General features: G+C 46.5%; 1 protein-coding gene across 6 annotated transcripts in view; it reads left to right on the plus strand.

Moving 5' to 3' along the window:
- The first annotated feature begins 4,410 nt into the window (after nt 1-4,410).
- Nucleotides 4,411-21,858, plus strand: part of dip2a (disco-interacting protein 2 homolog A) — a 238,573-nt gene continuing 221,125 nt past the window's right edge. For 5 of the 6 annotated variants that reach the window (XM_064976987.1, XM_064976988.1, XM_064976991.1 and 2 more), the window contains exon 1: nt 4,411-5,040. In XM_064976987.1, coding sequence (XP_064833059.1) covers nt 4,920-5,040 — 121 coding nt within the window. In that variant the 5' untranslated portion in view covers nt 4,411-4,919. Of the gene's footprint in view, nt 5,041-5,473; nt 5,517-21,858 lie in introns of all 6 variants that reach the window. The other variant, XM_064976990.1, reaches the window with a different exon arrangement.

Genomic DNA, 21,858 nt, shown 5'->3' on the forward strand with positions numbered 1-21,858 from the left:
GGACTGGTATAGTAGATCTGTACCAGAACAGAGGGAGGGATCCCAAGAGGAGTGGTGTGACTAGTAGATCTGTACCAGAACAGAGGGAGGGACCCTGAGAGGACTGGTATAGTAGATCTGTACCAGAACAGAGGGAGGGACCCTGAGAGGACTGGTATAGTAGATCTGTACCAGAACAGAGGGAGGGACCCTGAGAGAACAGAGGGAGGGATCCCAAGAGGAGGTGTGTGACTAGTAGATCTGTACCAGAACAGAGGGAGGGACCCTGAGAGGACTGGTGTAGTAGATCTGTACCAGAACAGAGGGAGGGATCCTGAGAGGAGGGGTGTAGTAGATATGTACCAGAACAGAGGGAGGGATCCTGAGAGGAGGGGTGTAGTAGATATGTACCAGAACAGAGGGAGGGATCCTGAGAGGAGGGGTGTAGTAAATCTGTACCAGAACAGGGGGAGGGATCCTGAGAGGAGGTGTGTGACTCGTAGATCTGTACTAGAACAGTGGGAGGGGGGCCAACAAGTGATATATGTTTCAGTAAGATTGGATTTTTAGCATTTATAGCAATGGTTATCAACTGTACTACAGGGATGAAACGGAAGTCACAGAAAATTGAGGTGGTGGTTGCAGCTGCATAGAGGTATTTGGGTGTGAGAGACTTGACATCAGAAGAGTTCCAGGGTGTGTTGAGTGGAGGTGTCCCATCCTTTCAGGTTGTTTGCCTGAAGTAGAACTAAATAGATTTAGGAATGCCAAAGAGGGATCAGGATAAGCCAGCATGGGAGCCGAGGTAAACAGAGCCCTAGGGTGACTAAAAGCCCTGCCCGCCTCAGCTGTCCACTGCAGTCGCATGGGTCCCCCCTTCAGCAGTGAGGTAATGGGAGCCGCTACCTGACCAAAACCCCGGATAAACCTCTGGTAGTAATTGGAAAACCCTAGGAACCGCTGCACTTCCTTTACCGTGGTGGGAGTTGGCCAATTACGCATGGCTGCAATGCGGTCACTCTCCATCTCCACCCCTGACGTGGAAATGCGGTACCATAGGAAGGAGACAGACTGTTGGAAGAACAGACATTTCTCAGCCTTGACGTACAGGTCATGCTCCAACAGTCGACCAAGCACCCTGCGCACCAGGGACACATGCTCGGTGCGTGTAGCGGAGTATATCAGAATGTCGTCAATATACACCACTACACCCTGCCCGTGCAGGTCTCGGAAAATCTCGTCAACAAAGGCCTGGAAGACTGATGGAGCATTCGTCAACCCGTACGGCATGACGAGGTACTCATAGTGCCCTGAGGTAGTACTAAATGCCGTCTTCCACTCGTCCCCCTCCCGGACACGCACCTGGTTGTAAGCGCTCCTGAGATCCAATTTTGTGAAGAAGCGCCCTGTGCATTGACTCGATCGCACTGGTGATGAGAGGCAGCTGGTAACTGTACCTCACAGTGATCTGATTGATACCCCGATAGTCAATACACGGGCGCAGACCTCCATCCTTCTTCTTCACAAAAAAATAAACTTGAGGATGCAGGTGTAGTGGAGGGCCGAATGTACTCCTGCCCCAGGGATTCGGAGACATATGTTTCCATAGCCACCGTCTCCTCCTGTGACAAAGGATACACGTGACTCCTGGGAAGTGCAGCGTCTACCAGGAGATTTATCGCACAATTCCCCCGTCGATGGGGTGGTAATTGAGTCGCCCTCTTCTTACAGAAGGCGAGAGCCAAATTTGCATATTCTGAAGGGATGCGCACGGTGGAGACCTGGTCTGGACTTTACTCCGTAGTCTCACCGATAGAACCCCCACACCTCCCTGAGCACTTTCGTGACAACCCTTGAGAGCCCTCTGTTGCCACGAAATAGTGGGGTCATAACAGACCAACCAGGGTAGGCCCAGCACCACGGGAAACACAGGAGAATCAATAAGGAAGAGATTGATTCTCTCCTTGTGACTGTGTAACCATGCCGAGTGAAGAGGTGGCCTCCCTAATCAGCACGGACCCTAATGGTCGACTATCTAGGGCACAGGGAAGGGCATATCCACAGGAACAAGGGGGATCCATAAACTATGGCCAAATGAACGGTCAATAAAATTCCTATCTGCGCCTGAATCTACGAGCGCCTTATGCTGGGAATGCATGGAAAACTCAGGAAATTTAATAAACACATACATGTGAGCAACGGGGCTCTGGGTGAGCCTGGTGCCAACTCACCTGGGGTGACACGACTCCCTGAGGAACCCCCCCAACACCGACCAGCAGTGTGCCCTTGGCGGCCACAGATGGTGCAGGGAATGGCCCCTTCTCCGGTCGCCCTAATTACACCACCTCCCAGCTCCATGGGCGTCGGAGCGGAGTTGCTGGGGGATGGAACTGACAGGCCCCGATCCGGACGTACGCGGGTAGCCACTAGGTTGTCCACCCAGGTGGACAGGTCCACCAGCTGGTCCAACGTGAGGGTGGTGTCTCGGCAGGCCAACTCCCAATGTTCACCCAACGCTCGACCCTCAGGCAGGTGGTCGAAAACTGCCCTTAAGCGGCGGGTGATCTCTGCGTAATGGTCCAACGCTGTGTCTCCCTCACTCCGTAAGGCGTTGTCCCACTCCAGGGCTTTGCCTGAGAGGCAGGAGACGAGGGCGGATATGCTCTCACATCCCGAAGGAGCCGGGTGGACGGTCGACAGGTAGAGCTCCAGCTGGAGGAGCTCCAGGTAGAGTTCCAACGGTCGACAGGTAGAGCTCCACTGGCATCCTGCAGCTGTCCCCTCATGAGCGCGAGCTGAATCCCGCTGGGACCTGATGAAGGAGGGGTGGACAGTGGGGCCTGCTGTAGTGGGGTTGGTGAAGGCATTAGAAGACCTCCTTCTCTCTCCCATCTATCCATCGTCTGCAGCACGCGATCCATGACGTTGCCCAGACGTTGCAACATGGTCGCGTGCTGCTGGACGCGCTCCTCGACGGTGTAGATGAGTCATGCGCAGGACAGCTGATATGAGTAATGTACGCAATTTTACTCAACAATAATCACAATACACGTCAAAAAATCAAAGGCCACAAATACGGACCACAATACAATAAACAATCACTCACAAACAAACATGGGGGAACAAAGGGTTAAATAATGAACAAGCAATTGGGGGATTGAAACCGGGTGTGTAAGTCAAGGACAAAACAAATGGAAAATTAAAAGTGGATTGGCGATGGCTAGAAGGCTGGTGGCGTGGACCACCGAACGCCGCCTGAACAAGGACTGACTTCCGCCGAAGTCGTGACATTTCTAGTAAGTGTATGGTAGCTGGTCACCATAGCATCACCCACCTGTAGCATGCGCTCTAGCGGGTATATCTCTCTGGTCACCCGCAAAACCAATTCTTTCTTTGGCCACCTCTCCTTCCAGTTCTCTGCTGCCAATGACTGGAACGAACTACAAAAATCTCTGAAACTGGAAACATTTATCTCCCTCACTAGTTTTAAGCACCAGCTGTCAGAGCAGCTCACATATTACTGCACCTGTACATAGCCCATCTATAATTTAGCCCAAACAACTACCTCTTTCCCTACTGTATTTATTTTATTTATTTATTTATTTTGCTCCTTTGCACACCATTATTTTTATTTCTACTTTGCCCATTCTTCCACTGCAAATCTAGCATTCCAGTGTTTTACTTGCTATATTGTATTTACTTTGCCACCATGGCCTTTTTTTTGCCTTTACCTCCCTTATCTCACCTCATTTGCTCACATCGTATATATACTTGTTTCTACTGTATTATTGACTGTATGTTTGTTTTACTCCATGTGTAGGGTATTTAAATAGTGGAGTAGGGTGGGGATTTGTAGTGAGTGTAGGGTTAGATGGTAGGGTATTTAAATAGTTGAGTAGGGTGGGGGGCTTTAGTGTAGGGTTAGATGGTAGGGTATTTAAATAGTGGAGTAGGGTGGGGGGTTGTTAGTGAGTGTAGGGTTAGATGATAGGGTATTTAAATAGTGGAGTAGAGTAAGGGGTTTTAGTGTAGGGTTAGATGGTAGGGTATTTAAATAGTGGAGTAGGTTGGGGGGTTTTAGTGTAGGGTTAGATGGTAGAGTTTTTATATAGTGGAGTAGGGTAGGGGGTTTGTAGTGAGTGTAGGGTTAGATGGTAGGGTATTTAAATAGTGGAGTAGGGTGGGGGGTTTTAGTGTAGGGTTAGATGGTAGGGTATTTGTTGATTTATTCATGTTAATTTTCAAGCAACGTGGAAGGGAGTTATACTCCAGTCTAGTGAGTGGCGGTAATGCAACATTTGTTGGATGCCAACCACCGTTAAACCTCATCGAAGAAGAAGAACGTTAAACTGCACCACACCGCTAGATGGCTGTCCAGGTTAACTTCGGTGTCAGCAGCTCATCTGGTGTCAATCAGTCTGATTTCTCAGAGGTTTTGTCCAAGAAGTCCTGTCGACTGTCTGATGTTATTCCCCCCCTCTCCATGGTTTTACATGTGATGCAGGAACAATGTGTAGCCAATATGCAAAACGTCCCGGTATGTAGGTGAGCATGCATGTTCCCCATGACGCGCCAGACACCGTGAACGTGCTTCGGGCTGCTGTTACTATAATGCAATGGCGGCGGTGCTGTGCACCAGAGATGGATGAGTTACCGGTTCAAATCCGCTCGACGCAGACACCGTGGATTAGGAAATACACCTCTGTCCAGATCAACCGAATTCGTAACTGTTTGGTGATTTAGCATCAACGTTACTTTAGGAATGTGTCTAGCAGGGTTAGCTAACGAGCTAATGCCAGTCTGTGCCAGGGTGATGTAGGGCTTTTCCGCACATCTGTCTGCAGTAGCCACCACCCGCCTGCTAACGTTACACCAGGCAACCGGCTGAACATCACTCCGTCCCTCGACGGGGAGTCTCGGCCCACTCGGACCGGAACATCATGGCTGAGAGGAATTCTACCGGATTACTAATGATGTTGGAACCGAGCCCGGCTATCGCCATGTCACTGCCGGTGGAGGTCCGGGAGAAGCTGGCGGAGTTGGAGCTGGAACTGTCGGAAGGTAGGCGACTCCCGTCCCCGCACACATCAACTACCGCGGACAGCTACGTGTGGAACGACGCTGCTCTTTGGCTTTACAGATAATTATCTGCTAAAATTGAGATCAGAAGTAGCCTATTCCACACACAAATCAAGTCCAATCGATGAAAGTACTTTTTGTGATTAATATTTTGAACAGAGTGCTCAGTCGTCAAACTCGTTTATGAGGACTAGGTGTCGGCCGAGAGGAATGGGATTTATTTTGGAATTTGTCCAAATTACATTTGGGAAAGTTAAAAGGAAGAGATCCCAAAGTCATAAAATAGGCTAGTATTTAATTATTATTAATAATTTAAACCGCAGCTGTCTGACACGCGCCCTGATTAATGTCATGTAGCTAACTAATATTCTTGTGACATGGATGTTTTTCTTTCCCCAATTTGTTTATGCAAAAGTATGATGAGGAAGACATGGAAAAGAGGACCACCGTATTGCATTGTGGGTATTACATGTAAAACCAGTGGTTTATATACACACACACAGAATGCCAAAGTCAGACAATCCATTTCAATATTAAGGTTGAATGACACTATTGATGATCAGATAGCACCAACTCTGCTTTAGGCTGTTTGAATAGCCTTCCAACTCTATAAGAATCAGTTTTTCTTCAGTGGGCACAGTATTGAAGTTCATTACTCTTTCTAAAGTGTCCTACCGACAATGCAGAACCTGTAACGAAGGTGCCATCAGAAAGTGAAGGTGTGGCCAATCACAACGTTTAAGGCTATCTGTGCGTTGGCAGAAAAGTAGTGAAGCGGGCCTCCCCAGTGCCATTGCAGTGCTTGAGGCGTCACTGCAGACCTGGGTTTGATCCCAGGCGGTGCCACAACCGACGAAATGCAATGATGCCCCTGGTGTGATCGAGGCATTACTCTGAGCCATCTGAAGGATGCAGTGAGTCAGTAACTTCCTCAATACCTCCTGTCTACATGGGATGAATGCACCAACACTTGATGCTCAAATATAAACAGACACTCAACCTTGGTCCTGTTATAGCTGATCAGTGTGCTGCTGACTGTACACTCTTCAACCTCCCCCCTCAGTCCGGAAGATCAAACCCCTGATTCCACCTTTACTCAAAGTCAGATTAATCTAGTAGCTGGTGTTGAAAAGAGAAGAGGGATTAATTTAGAAACGGAACCACTGAGCCACTCTAAACTGCCCTGCAGGACTCCATGTATCAGGAAATGGGTATCAAATGTCTTTATTTGACCTTTATAGTCCCATTGAGACTAAGGTCTTTTAAAAAACTTTTTTTACAAGGGAGCAATGCATTTGACAATTTCCACATTTTTATAGGATACTAGAAACAGTTGAAATACACAAGTCATCGACATCTCTCAGCTACCAGGTCTTCAACCAATATCCGACACTGTCTGAGTGCTGCTGCTTCATCCAATTTCAACCAAATCTGCAGATTGTTCCAGCAGTGGGACTGAAGTCCTAGCATGTCACAAATGGCACCTTGCTCCCTATGAAGTGCACTACTTTTGACCAGGGGCCATATGGCTCTGGTCAAATGTAGTGCACTATATAGGGAATAGGGTGCCATTTGTGACGGGATACTTAGCAAGACTCAACATTATGAAGTGAGCAGCTGTATTAGGCCATGCAGAGCCTTAGCAGTGACCTATATATTATTATCTGATTAGACTGAGGACTAGTGATGGTTTCAGCAGAGCCTCAATCTGATTAGACTGTGTGATGGTGTCAGTAGTGACCTATAGATTATTATCTGATTAGACTGTGTGATGGTGTCAGTAGAGCAGAGGGACTTTTTCTGGTCGGGTCTAAGGGTGTTACTGTTTATTTTTTTATTTCACCTTTATTTAACCAGGTATTTATTTCAAATCAAATTTATTTATATAGCCCTTCGTACATCAGCTGATATCTCAAAGTGCTGTACAGAAACCCAGCCTAAAACCCCAAACAGAAAGCAATGCAGGTGTAGAAGCACGGTGGCTAGGAAAAACTCCCTAGAAAGGCCAAAACCTAGGAAGAAACCTAGAGGAACCTGGCTAAGTGGGGTGGCCAGTCCTCTTCTGGCTGTGCCGGGTGGAGATTATAACAGAACATGGCCAAGATGTTCAAATGTTCATAAATGACCAGCATGGTCCAATAACAATAAGGCAGAAGAGTTGAAACTGGAGCAGCAGCACTGCCAGGTGGACTGGGGACAGCAAGGAGTCATCATGTCAGGTTGTCCTGGGGCATGGTCCTAGGGCACACTTAAATTCACACAGGACACCCAATAGGACAGGAGAAGTACTCCAGATATAACAAACTGACCCTAGCCCCCCGACACATAAACTACTGCAGCATAAATACTGGAGGCTGAGACAGGAGGGGTCAGGAGACACTGTGGCCCCATCCGAGGACACCTCCGGACAGGGCCAAACAGGAAGGATATAACCCCACCCACTTTGCCAAAGCACAGCCCCCACACCACTAGAGGGATATCTTCAACCACCAACTTACCATCCTGAGACAAGGCTGAGTATAGACAGGATGATCACATCAGTGACTCAACCCACTCAGGTGACGCACCCCTCCCAGGGACGGTATGAGAGAGCCCCAGTAAGCCAGTGACTCAGCCCCTGTAATAGGGTTAGAGGCAGAGAATCCCAGTGGAAAGAGGGGAACCGGCCAGGCAGAGACAGCAAGGGCGGTTCGTTGCTCCAGAGCCTTTCCGTTCACCTTCCCACTCCTGGGCCAGACTACACTCAATCATATGACCCACTGAAGAGATGCGTCTTCAATAAAGACTTAAAGGTTGAGACCGAGTTTGAGTCTCTGACATGGGTCGGCAGACCGTTCCATAAAAATGGAGCTCTATAGGAGAAAGCCCTGCCTCCAGCTGTTTGCTTAGAAATTCTAGGGACAATTTGGAGGCTTGCGTCTTGTGACCGTCGCGTACGTGTAGGTATGTACGGCAGGACCAAATCAGAGAGATAGGTAGGAGCAAGCCCATGTAATGCTTTGTAGGTTAGCAGTAAAACCTTGAAATCAGCCCTTGCTTTGACAGGAAGCCAGTGTAGGGAGGCTTGCACTGGAGTAATATGATCAATTTTTTTGGTTCTAGTCAGGATTCTAGCAGCCATATTTATCACGAACTGAAGTTTATTTAGTGCTTTATCCGGGTAGCCGGAGAGTAGAGCATTGCAGTAGTCTAACCTAGAAGTGACAAAAGCATGGATTAATTTTTCTGCATAATTTTTGGACAAAGTTTCTGATTTTTGCAATGTTACGTAGATGGAAAAAAGCTGTCCTTGAAATGGTCTTGATATATTTATGTTTATTTGTTTTATATATATATAAATATATATATAAATATAAATAAAACCCTAACCCTTTATTTAACCAGGTAGGCTAGGTAAGTTCTCATTTACAACTTCACTCTGGCCAAGATAAAGCAAAGAAGTGCAACAAAAACAACAGAGTTACACATGGAATTAACAAACGTACAGTCAATAACACAATAGAAAACATCTGTCTGTGTGTTTGTCTGTCTGTTGTCCATCCTGATGGTGGTCTGTCTGTGTGTTGTCCATCCTGATGGTCTGTGTGTTGTCCATCCTGATGGTCTGTGTGTGTTGTCCATCCTGATGTGGTCTGTCTGTGTGTGTTGTCCATCCTGATGGTCTGTTTGATGTTATCCTGATGGTGGTCTGTCTGTGTTTGTCAGGAGTGGAACCATTTTAAATGTTTTTGTTTTAGTCATTTAGGAGAGGCTCTTTTATCCAGAGCAACTTGCTCTTCAGTGCATTCATGTCCAGGTAGCTCGGTGGTAAACCACACATCAGTCAGTACATTTTCCTCAGCGAGGTCAAGTACGAGTGTTAGTTCACCAATGGCTTTTTTGGAGTGGGGGTGATGACCTGGTGCTGTGGAATTATTTAAGATGCTATTTGAAGTGGTAGCGTTTCAGATGTTTTCAGAAGATGGGCAGGGACTCTGCTGTCCTAGCTTCAGGGGGAAGATGGGCAGGGACTCTGCTGTCCTAGTTTCAGGGGGAAGATGGGCAGGGACTCTGCTGTCCTAGTTTCAGGGGGAAGATGGGCAGGGACTCTGCTGTCCTAGTTTCAGGGGGAAGATGGGCAGGGACTCTGCTGTCCTAGCTTCAGGGGGAAGATGGACAGGGACTCTTGTCCTAGCTTCAGGGGGAAGATGGACAGGGACTTTTGTCCTAGCTTCAGGGGGAAGATGGTTCCACCATGATTTTCCAGGACAGAGAAGAGCTTAGGCTGAGCTGGAGCTGCCCTCCCGTAGGGGTGGGACAATAGACCAGAGGTGGCAGAATGGACTGCTTGTGTTGGGCATAGTCTGAAGTTAGGGAGGGGCAGTTCCTCTTGTTGCTCTGTGAGCAAGTACCATGGTCTTGTAGTGGATGTGAGCTTTGATTAGAAGCCAGTGGAACCAGAATCTATGTCTGTCCAGCTGTTTCCTTTTCCTTCCTGTTCTCTGTGTGTCACTTCCTGGTCTGGTGGAGCTCTGCAAGCAGCAATGGTCTCTCTCTCTCCTTGTCCTTGCTGTCTCTCCTGTCTCTCTCTCCTTGTCCTCGCTCTCCTGCGTTCTCGCTCTCATTGGACTTAGACATGCCCTTATTTTCCTATGCAGTGATGACTGTAGATGGAGGAGCTGCTGCCCCTCCCCCGGCCCTGCAGCCAGTCACCCACTTCTAGCAGCCCTGTTGTGAGTCTAGCAGTAGCCCGATAGCATTAGCAGCCCTGTTGGACGTCTATCAGCATCCCGATAGCATTAGCAGCCCTGTTGTGAGTCTAGCAGCAGCCCGATAGCATTAGCAGCCCTGTTGGACGTCGAGCAGCAGCCCGATAGCATTAGCAGCCCTGTTGGACGTCTAGCAGCAGCCCGATAGCATTAGCAGCCCTGTTGGACGTCTAGCAGCAGCCCGATAGCATTAGCAGCCCTGTTGGACGACTAGCAGCAGCCCGATAGCATTAGCAGCCCTGTTGGACGTCGAGCAGCAGCCCGATAGCATTAGCAGCCCTGTTGGTCTAGCAGCTGTTGGGAGGCTTCCTGCTCTGCTGCTTAGAGGGACTGGGAGAACGAGTTGAACTGCACTCTACCGGAACAGAATGCATGTTCATTTGGCATATTATTTAGTAGTGGTACACTAGTGGGCCTACACTGTTCATATTGACACAACAGCATTGATTTTCATCTGGAAGATGGACGGTTGGTTAGAGTGCTATATTTTTCTCCTCTCTACTCAGACTCCTGTTTCTAATGCAAGTTCTATTCCAGCTGTATTCAACTATCATTGTTTCTGAATGGGCTAGCATAGCAAACATCCCACAATCAGCAGCTTATACCCAAGTGATATATAAACCAGCTGTGAATGTCTTTGCAGTGAAGTAAATAATTGGCTGTGTGACGGCACTACCAGACGTGTGACGGCACTGTTTGTTCTTTGAGTTTCGTGTCTTGTTTGTTTTTGCAGGAGATGTACTATAACAGAAGGGAAGTGACATCACAGCTCCCCACCAGGACAGATGTAGTCTACATTACAGCTCCGCACCAGGACACATCTAGTCTACATTACAGCTCCCCAACAGGACACATGTAGTCTACATTACAGCTCCCCACCAGGACACATGTAGTCTACATTACAGCTCCCCACCAGGACACATGTAGTCTACATTACAGCTCCGCACCAGGACACATGTAGTCTACATCACAGCTCCCCAACAGGACACATGTAGTCTACATTACAGCTCCCCACCAGGACACATGTAGTCTACATTACAGCTCCCCACCAGGACACATGTAGTCTACATTACAGCTCCCCACCAGGACACATGTAGTCTACATTACAGCTCCCCACCAGGACACATGTAGTCTACATTACAGCTCCCCACCAGGACACTTGTAGTCTACATTACAGCTCCCCACCAGGACACTTGTAGTCTACATTACAGCTCCCCACCAGGACACTTGTAGTCTACATTACAGCTCCCCACCAGGACACTTGTAGTCTACATTACAGCTCCCCACCAGGACACTTGTAGTCTACATTACAGCTCCCCACCAGGACACTTGTAGTCTACATTACAGCTCCCCACCAGGACACATGTAGTCTACATTACAGCTCCCCACCAGGACACATGTAGTCTACATTACAGCTCCCCACCAGGACACGTGTAGTCTACATTACAGCTCCCCACCAGGACACGTGTAGTCTACATTACAGCTCCCCACCAGGACACGTGTAGTCTACATTACAGCTCCCCACCAGGACACGTGTAGTCTACATTACAGCTCCCCACCAGGACACGTGTAGTCTACATTACAGCTCCCCACCAGGACACGTGTAGTCTACATTACAGCTCCCCACCAGGACACGTGTAGTCTACATTACAGCTCCCCACCAGGACACGTGTAGTCTACATTACAGCTCCCCACCAGGACACGTGTAGTCTACATTACAGCTCCCCACCAGGACACGTGTAGTCTACATTACAGCTCCCCACCAGGACACGTGTAGTCTACATTACAGCTCCCCACCAGGACACGTGTAGTCTACATTACAGCTCCCCACCAGGACACGTGTAGTCTACATTACAGCTCCCCACCAGGACACGTGTAGTCTACATTACAGCTCCCCACCAGGACACGTGTAGTCTACATTACAGCTCCCCACCAGGACACGTGTAGTCTACATTACAGCTCCCCACCAGGACACGTGTAGTCTACATTACAGCTCCCCACCAGGACACGTGTAGTCTACATTACAGCTCCCCACCAGGACACGTGTAGTCTACATTACAGCTCCCCACCAGGACACGTGTAGTCTACATTACAGCTCCCCACCAGGACACGTGTAGTCTACATTACAGCTCCCCACCAGGACACGTGTAGTCTACATTACAGCTCCCCACCAGGACACGTGTAGTCTACATCACAGCTCCCCACCAGGACACGTGTAGTCTACATCACAGCTCCCCACCAGGACACGTGTAGTCTACATCACAGCTCCCCACCAGGACACGTGTAGTCTACATCACAGCTCCCCACCAGGACACGTGTAGTCTACATCACAGCTCCCCACCAGGACACGTGTAGTCTACATTACAGCTCCCCACCAGGACACGTGTAGTCTACATCACAGCTCCCCACCAGGACACGTGTAGTCTACATTACAGCTCCCCACCAGGACACGTGTAGTCTACTACTGTCTCAGTGCTGCTCCCCTCTGAGGTACATTCACCCTATGGCTCTCCTGATGTGATATAAGAGACAGGAAATGGGCTGATGGTTCCTCAGGGTCCTCCAGCAAATGCTCAGGACCACTTCCTCTGTTTCCTCTATAGGTAGAGTCTGTGATGGTCTGAGAAAAGCCATTGATTGTAGACTAATAACACGATGAATAACAAGATGGCTCATCAGAGCCAGATCAGGAAATAAAGATGAAACATCACATTGACATGATGAGGACTGTTAGTTTGGCAGCTCAGATACCTGAATAATTCCACTTCTCATCAATGCAGCAGATGTTGAATCATACTTGTTTTCGAGCAGACATGCTGAGTGACGAGGCAGATGATCTCAGCTAATAGTTGTGTGGTGTTCCCTTCAGCCCTGAGGGTTATGTGGTGGGAGGATAGCTAGTGGTTCCTAGCCTCTGTGACTAGCCATGTAGTGGCTGGAGTTGTCCTGGATGTGGACCTGTGGTCATCTACCAGGGGGACTGGGGCAGGGGATGGGGTCGGGAGCTTGTCAGGAAGACTGAGTCACCTAAACGTAGAATTCTTTCTCACGTCTTCTTTCTCTCCCCAAGCTTTCCTGTGTTCTCCAAGTTTGTAGAATAATGGCATTGTTGGAGGGGCTGAGTGTATCAGAAAGAGCCCAGCTCGTAGTTTAGAGGAACCCACTCTTATAGTTTAACTGTAGCGTCATGGAACAAGTGTTCAGCACGGTCTCTGTGGTTCAATCCCATGGTGGGATGCTCCTCTAGTAAGCTATGTGAACTGTGTGACAGTGAACATGTGACGGTCGAGGTGAGGAGGAGGATTATTTAGGATACTGTTTCAGATGTTTTCGGAAGATGAGCATGGACTCTGCTGTTCCATCATTGGGATTCCAGGACAGATAATAGGTTGTACTGGGCTGAGTTGGGGCTGCTCTTCTGCAGGGGTGGGAGGGCCAAGAGACCTGAGGTGGCAGAACGGAGTGCTCGGGTTAGGGTGTAGTGTTGGAGTATAGCCTGAAGGTAGGGAGGGACAGGTCCTCTTGCTGTGCTGTAGATAACCTGAAGGTAGGGAAGATTGTTCAGAAAGAAAGATTGGACAGCCAGGGTAATGTAATTACCGCGCCTGGACAGCCAGGGTAATGTAATTACCGCGCCTGGACAGCCAGGGTAATGTAATTACCGCGCCTGGACAGCCAGGGTAATGTAATTACCGCGCCTGGACAGACAGGGTAATGTAATTACCGCGCCTGGACAGACAGGGTAATGTAATTACCGCGCCTGGACAGCCAGGGTAATGTAATTACCGCGCCTGGACAGACAGGGTAATGTAATTACCGCGCCTGGACAGACAGGGTAATGTAATTATTTTATCAATCATTAAACCCATTTGGAGCAGTTACACTGGATTGACCTTCAGATGAGCAGTAGGAGAGGTCAGACAGCACGGTGGGGGAGGAGAGGTCAGAGAGGACGGTGGGGGAGGAGAGAGGTCAGACAGCATGGCCAGGGAGGACGGTGGGTTAGGAGAGGAACAGAGAGCCTGAGGGTAAGAGCGAGTGACTGAGGGAAAGACCTGAGACAGAGGAGTGTGTATTTGAGGGATTCAGTGGGACAAAGGGCCTATATGGAGCGCTCTACTGGGCCTCAGTAACAGGCTGCATTGTGAGGGTTGCTGAACAAACAGGCAGAACATTCCTGAAATGTGTCATTACTAATCAACTTAACCTTGCCTCCTGGTGGGCACAACAGAGTCAAATCAAATGTTATTGGTCTCGTAAACATATTTTGCAGATGTTATCGCAGGTGCAGCGATATGCTTATGTATCTAGCTCCAACAGTGCAGTATAACTAACAATACAAAACAATAATTTTAAAGGGGAAGCAAAAATATTTTAAACATGTTTTCTTTTGTCTCCTTTTTCGCTGAATGATATCTGTAAGGATGTATTTCCTAATAATAATGTAGGATTAACACATTTACAGAAAGACCTGTGTGAAGGCCAACTGAGAGGATTAACTTTTTCTTTGTTTTTTTGAGGCAATTATAATTTTTCAGTCTGGATAAACACCAGGGCTTGATGGTATACCGGTACAGATATATGACCTTTTTGATGTACTCAGATCCAGTATTAGCATTTTTTAATTACTCCTATAACAATTGTAGACTTTCAGGTAGTCAATAAATTATGATTTCATTACTACTGAAACGGGACCAAATCTGTTATGGCTATATTGTGGATAAAGAGTTACCTGTCTAACAGAACACAGAGGGTGTTCTTAATGGAAGCCTCTCTAACATAATCCAGGTAGAATCAGGAATTCCCCAGGGCAGCTGTCTAGGCCCATTGCTTTTTTCAATCTTTACGAATAACATTTTATTTTATTTAACCTTTATTTAACCAGGAAGGGCTCATTGAGATTTAAAATCTCTTTTTCAAGAGCGTCCTGGCCAAGATGGGCAGCACATAGTCATTACAAAATTAGACAGACATGAAAAACTACAAGTAATTTAATAAAATCCATTGAATTCATAAGAGTATAACAAAATCAAAAACAGCAAATTAAAAACATTGACAGCTCAGAGAATCACCCTCAAAATCCTTCATCAGTGATTTAAAAATACCAATCGGAACAAGTTATTCCAGTTTACAAGTATTCCATGTATTTTATAAGGCGTTCCAAGACGATGGCGCAGAGTACATAAAAGCCCTTTTAATAAATTCAGTTCTGACATTTGGAACAGTTAGTCCAGTGAACGAACAGAGTACCCACCACATTTCTGAACAATAAAAATGGCCATATAAAAAGGTAGTAAACCCAAAATGGCTTTGTAAATAAAAGTATACCAGTGACTGAGCCTACGAGTGAGTGACTAGAGAATGCTAGCCAACCCTGGTATACAAAGTGCAGTGGTGCGTAAGGGTTTTGCAGTTTAAAATAAATCTCAAAGTGCCATGGTAAAGAGTGTCAATTGATCTCAAACACTGAGTGGAAGCATTCATATATAAAATATCCCCATAGTCTAGTAAAGGCATAAATGTAGCTGATACGAGCCTCCTTCTGGCTTCAAAAGAAAAACAGGCCTTATTCCTAAAATAAAATCCCAATTTCAGCTTCAATTATTTTGTAAGTTGTTGAATATGCAGTTTAAAAGAGGCCGTCATCAATTAAAATTCCAAGATATTTATGAGGTTACAACCTCAATCTCCTTGCCCTGACAGGTACTAATAGGTGAAAGGTTCAGAGGTCTATTTCTTGCATTAGAAAACACCATTAGTTTAGTTTTGGCAGTATTGAGGATAAGCTTCAATTGACACAAGGTATGTTGAACAGTATAAAAAGCAGTTTGCAAGTTCTGGAAAGCTTTTGTAAGAGACGAGGCACAACGGTAAATAACAGTATCATCAGCATAAAAATGAAGTTGTGCATTTTAGACATTTTTGTCAATCATTTATATAAATAGTGAATAAGAGAGGACCAAGTACAGAGCCTTGGGGCACACCATTGAAGACAGACAATTAAAAAGACATAAGCCCATCAAATTGAGTGCACTGAGTATTATCAGACAGATAGTTAGCAAACCATGCAACTGCATGCTCCGAAAGCCCTACACTCGACAATCTCTGCCTTAGTGTAGCATGATCAACTGTATCAAAAGCCTTAGAGAGATCAAGAAAAATTGAGACACAGTGCTGTTTTTTGTCAATGGCTTCAGTGATATCGTTTAAAACCTTCATGGCTGCTGTAATTGTGTTATGCTTCTTCCTGAAGCCCGATTGGTACATTGATAAAATATTTAGCAAATAACTCTTAGCTGTTCACTTACAAGGGTTTCAAATATTTTCACCAGGGGTGACAGCTTTGAGATTGGCTTATTTTATTTTACCTTTATTTTACTAGGAAAGTCAGTTAAGAACAAATTCTTATTTTCAATGACGGCCTAAGAACAGTGGGTTAACTGCCTGTTCAGGGGCAGAACGACAGATTTTGTACCTTGTCAGCTCGGGGATTTGAACTTGCAACCTTTCGGTTACTAGTCCAATGCTCTAACCACTAGGCTACACTGCCGCCCCGGTGAGAGTTGGATCTCCCCCTTTTTAAAAGTGGTAGGACAAATGCTGATTTCCATATCTTTGGAATTTCATTACATTCCAGGGTTAGATTGAACAGATATGTAAGTGGTTCAGCTATGAAATCAGCTGCCAGATTTAAAAAGCAGGGACATGCCACTGGCTTTGAGTAAAGCCAGCTACAACAGCGACTGAAATTACTGCAACACTTAACAAAGAATTGCAGTTAGTTTCAGAGTGGGTGGCGAAGAATAAGTTAGTCCTAAATATTTATAAAACTTAAAGCATTGTATTTGAGACAAATCATTCACTAAACCGCAAACCTCAACTAAATCTTGTAATAAATAATTTAGAAATTGAGCAAGTTGAGGAGACTAGATTGTAAACTGTTATGGTTAACACATATTGATACAATAGTAGCTAAGATGGGGAGAAGGCTGTCCATAATAAAGTGCTGCTCTGCCTTAACAACACTGTCAACAAGGCAGGTCCTACAGGCCCTAGTTTACATTTACATTTAAGTCATTTAGCAGACGCTCTTATCCAGAGCGACTTACAAATTGGTGAATTCACCTTCTGACATCCAGTGGAACAGCCACTTTACAATAGTGCATCTAAATCATTAAGGGGGGGGGGGGGGTGGTGAGAAGGATTACTTATCCTATCCTAGGTATTCCTTGTCCTAGTTTCTACCTTCTTAACAGCACTATCAACAAGGCAGGTCCTACAGGCCGTAGTTTCTACCTTCTTAACAACACTGTCAACAAGGCAGGTCCTACAGGCCCTAGTTTTGTCGCACCTGGACTACTGTTCAGTTGTGTGGTCAGGTGCCACGAAGAGGGAATTGGCTCAGAACAGGACAGCACGGCTGGCACTTGGATGTACACAGAGAGCTAACATTAATAATATGCATGTCAATCTCCCTTGGCTCAAAGTGGAGGAGAGATTGACTTCATCACAACTTGTATTTATGAGAGGTATTGACATGTTGGATGCACTGAGCTGTCTGTTTGAACTAATGGAACACAGCTCAGACACCCATGCATACCCCACAAGACATGCCACCAGAGGTCTGTTTAAACTACTAGCACACAGCTCAGACACCCATACATACCCCACACGACATGCCACCAGAGGTCTCTTCAGTCCCCAAGTCCAGAACAGACCATTACATAGATCCATGACTACATGGAACTCTATTCCACATCAGGTCACTGATGCAGCAGTAGACTCAGATTTAAAAACAGATACAAATGCACTTCATGGAACAGCAAGGACTGTGAAGAGACACAAACATTGGCACAAACACAATAACACACACGCACACATGGATTCAGTACTGTAGATATGTGGTAGTGGTGGATTAGGGGCCTGAGGGCACAAAGTGTGTTGTGAAATCTGTGAATGTATTGTAATGTTTTTAAAATGGTTTAACTGACATGCTTGTTCTAGACCACAGGAAGAGGAGCTGCTGCCTTGGCAGATTCATAATACACACAAATATGACTATTAGTTGAAACAATTGAACATTATGGCGCATCTAAGATACCAGGTCTGGTCTTCAGAGCAGATTTTTAAAAGGCGTTTGATAAAGTACGATTAGAATTTCTATAGAAATGACTGGATTACTTTAATTTCGCTGAATCTCTTATATAATGGGTTCAAGTTATGTACAGCAACCCCAGGTGTAAAAATAGTAAATAATGGTTACTACTTAAAACGTTTTGAGCTTTTAAAACAAGTCTGTCTCCATCCAGCACCGACAGAGATGCCCGCCTCGCTTCGCGTTCCTAGGAATCTATGCAGAAACTATGCATTTCTTATGCAGTTTTGTTTTTTTACGTGTTATTTCTTACATTGGTACCCCAGGTCATCTTAGGTTTCATTACATACAGTCGAGAAGAACTACTGAACATAAGAGCAGCGTCCACTCACCATCAGTACGACCAAGAATATGACTTTCCCGGAGCGGATCCTGTGTGCTGCCTTTCACCCAGGACAACGGAATGGATCCCAGCCGGCGACCCAAAACAACAACGTCGTAAAAGAGGCAAACGAAGCGGTCTTCTGGTCAGGCTCCGGAGACGGGCACATCGCGCGGCACTCCCTAGCATACTACTCGCCAATGTCCAGTCTCTTGACAACAAGGTTGATGAAATCCGAGCATGGGTAGCATTCCAGAGAGACATCAGGGACTGTAACGTTCTTTGCCTCAAGGAAACATGGCTCACTGGAGAGACGCTATCGGAGTCGGTGCAGCCAGCTGGTTTCTCCACGCATCGCGCCGACAGAAACAAATATCTTTCTGGTAAGAAGAGGGGCGGGGGCATATGCTTTATGGTTAACGAGACGTGGTGTGGTCACAACATACAGGAACTCAAGTCCTTCTATTCACCTGATTTTAGAATTCCTCACAATGCGGTCGACATTTGATTATCTACCAAGGGAATTCTCTTCGATTATAATCACAGCCATATATATTCCCCCCAAGCAGACGCATCGATGGCTCTGAACGAACTTTATTTGACTCTTTGCAAACTGGAATCCATACATCCTGAGGCTGCATTCATTGTAGCTGGGGATTTTAACAAGGCAAATCTGAAAACAAGACTCCTTAAATTGTATCAGCATATCAATTGAACAACCAGGGCTGGTAAAACCTTGGATCATTGCTATTCTAACTTCCGCGATGCATATAAGGCCCTCCCCCGCCCTCCTTTCGGAAAAGCTGACCACGACTCCATTTTGTTGCTCCCTGCCTACAGACAGAAGCTAAAACAAGAAGCTCCCACGCTCAGGTCTGTTCAACGCTGGTCCGACCAATCTGATTCCACGCTCCAAGACTGCTTTCATCACGTGGACTGGGATATGTTTCGTATTGCGTCAGACAACAACATTGACGAATATGCTGATTCGGTGAGCGAGTTCATTAGAACGTGCGTTGAAGATGTCGTTGCCATAGCAACGATTAAAACATTCCCAAACCAGAAACCATGGATTGATGGCAGCATTCGCGTGAAACCGAAAGCGCGAACCACTGCTTTTAATCAGGGCAAGGTGACCGGAAACATGACCGAATACAAACAGTGTAGCTATTCCCTCCGCAAGGCAATCAAACAAGCTAAGCGTCAGTATAGAGACCAAGTAGAACCGCAATTCAACGGTTCAGACACGAGGTATGTGGCAGGGTCTACAGTCAATCACGGATTACAAAAAGAAAACCATCCCAGTCACGGACCAGGATGCCTTGCTCCCAGGCAGACTAAATAACTTTTTTGCCTGCTTTGAGGACAATACAGTGCCACTGACACGGCCCGCAACCAAAACATGCGGACTCTCCTTCACTGCAGCCGAGGTGAGTAAAACATTTAAACGTGTTAACCCTCGCAAGGCTGCAGGCCCAGACGGCATCCCCATCCGCACCGTCAGAACATACGCAGACCAACTGGCTGGTGTGTTTACGGACATATTCAATCGATCCCTATCCCAGTCTGCTGTTCCCACATGCTTCAAGAGGGCCACCATTGTTCCTATTCCCAAGAAAGCTAAGGTAACTGAGCTAAACGACTACCTCCCCGTAGCACTCACTTCCGTCATCATGAAGTGCTTTGAGAGACTAGTTCAAGGACCATATCACCTCCACCCTACCTGACACCCTAGACCCACTCCAATTTGCTTACCGCCTAAATAGGTCCACAGACGATGCAATCTCAACCACACTGCACACTGCCCTAACCCATCTGGATAAGAGGAATAGCTATGTGAGAATGCTGTTCATCGACTACAGCTCAGCATTTAACACCATAGAACCCTCCAAACTTGTCATCAAGCTCGAGACCCTGGGTCTCGACCCCGCCCTGTGCAGCTGGGTACTAGACTTCGTGAAAGGGCCGCCCCCAGGTGGTGAGGGTAGGTAACAACATCTCCACCCCGCTGATCCTCAACACTGGGGCCCCACAAGGGTGCGTTCTGAGCCCTCTCCTGTACTCCCTGTTCACCCACGACTGCGTGGCCACGCACGCCTCCAACTCAATCATCAAGTTTGCGGATGACACTACAGTGGTAGGCTTGATTACCAACAACGACGAGACGGCCTAAAGGGAGGAGGTGAGGGCCCTCGAGTGTGGTGTCAGGAAAATAACCTCACCCTCAATGTCAACAAAACTATCCACATCGATGGAACAGTAGTGGAGAGGGTAGTAGGTTTTAAGTTCCTCGGCGTACACATCACAGACAAACTGAATTGGTCCACCCACACAGACAGCATCGTGAAAAAGGCGCAGCAGCGCCTCTTCAACCTCAGCAGACTGAAGAAATTTGGCTTGTCACCAAAAGCACTCAAACTTCTACAGATGCACAATCGAGAGCATCCTGTCGGGCTGTATCACCGCCTGGTACGGCAACTGCTCCGCCCACAACCGTAAGGCTCTCCAGAGGGTAGTGAGGTCTGCACAACGCATCACCGGGGGCAGACTACCTGCCCTCCAGGACACCTACACCACCCGATGTCACAGGAAGGCCATAAAGATCATCAAGGACAACCACCCGAGCCACTGCCTGTTCACCCCGCTATCATCCAGAAGGCGAGGTCAGTACAGGTGCATCAACGCTGGGACCGAGAGACTGAAAAACAGCTTCTATCTCAAGGCCATCAGACTGTTAAACAGCCACCACTAACATTGAGTGGCTGCTGCCAACACACTGACTCAACTCCAGCCACTTTAATAATGGGAATTGATGTAAAATATATCACTAGCCACTTTAACTATGCCACTTTGTTTACATACTCATCTCATATGTATATACTGTACTCGATACCATCTACTGCATCTTGCCTATGCCGCTCTGTTCCATCACTCATTCATATCTTTATGTACATATTCTTTATCCCTTTACACTTGTATGTATAAGGTAGTAGTTTTGGAATTGTTAGCAGTATTTGTTGGTTATTACTGCATTGTCGGAACTCGAAGCACAAGCATTTCGCTACACTCGCATTAACATCTGCTAACCATGTGTATGTGACAAATAAAATTTGATTTGATATCTATTTATTATGGCCATTGAAATACTGGCTATTAAAATTAGATCCGGCATGAACATCTAGAAACCAGGGGATAAAACAGGTGTCTGTATGCTGATGACTCAAGTCTGCAATCTGGATCCCTGCAGTCTCATTGAAGGTCTTGATCTTTAACCCTCTGGATCTAAACCTAATTATGTGTAGCATATTACGTTTTGGATCGTAAAAAGACCGCGTTTACACTACGTTGTAGTTTACCAATAAAATGGGTGGATGGTGAAGTAGACATACTTGGTAACTTACCACAATTTATTTCAATAGAACGTTTGCAAAATAGACACGATTCTGCAACTATGGTAAATACTAAAAAAACACATTAACTCTTTGGTCCTATCAGTTTACTTACTAATTGCACTTCCTACTCAAGACAACTCGTTTAAAAAAAATCATATTGTTCAAAAATGATCCTTTTATACA

Source organism: Oncorhynchus masou, chromosome 10 (assembly GCF_036934945.1).
Source record: "Oncorhynchus masou masou isolate Uvic2021 chromosome 10, UVic_Omas_1.1, whole genome shotgun sequence".
Lineage (NCBI taxonomy): Eukaryota > Metazoa > Chordata > Actinopteri > Salmoniformes > Salmonidae > Oncorhynchus > Oncorhynchus masou.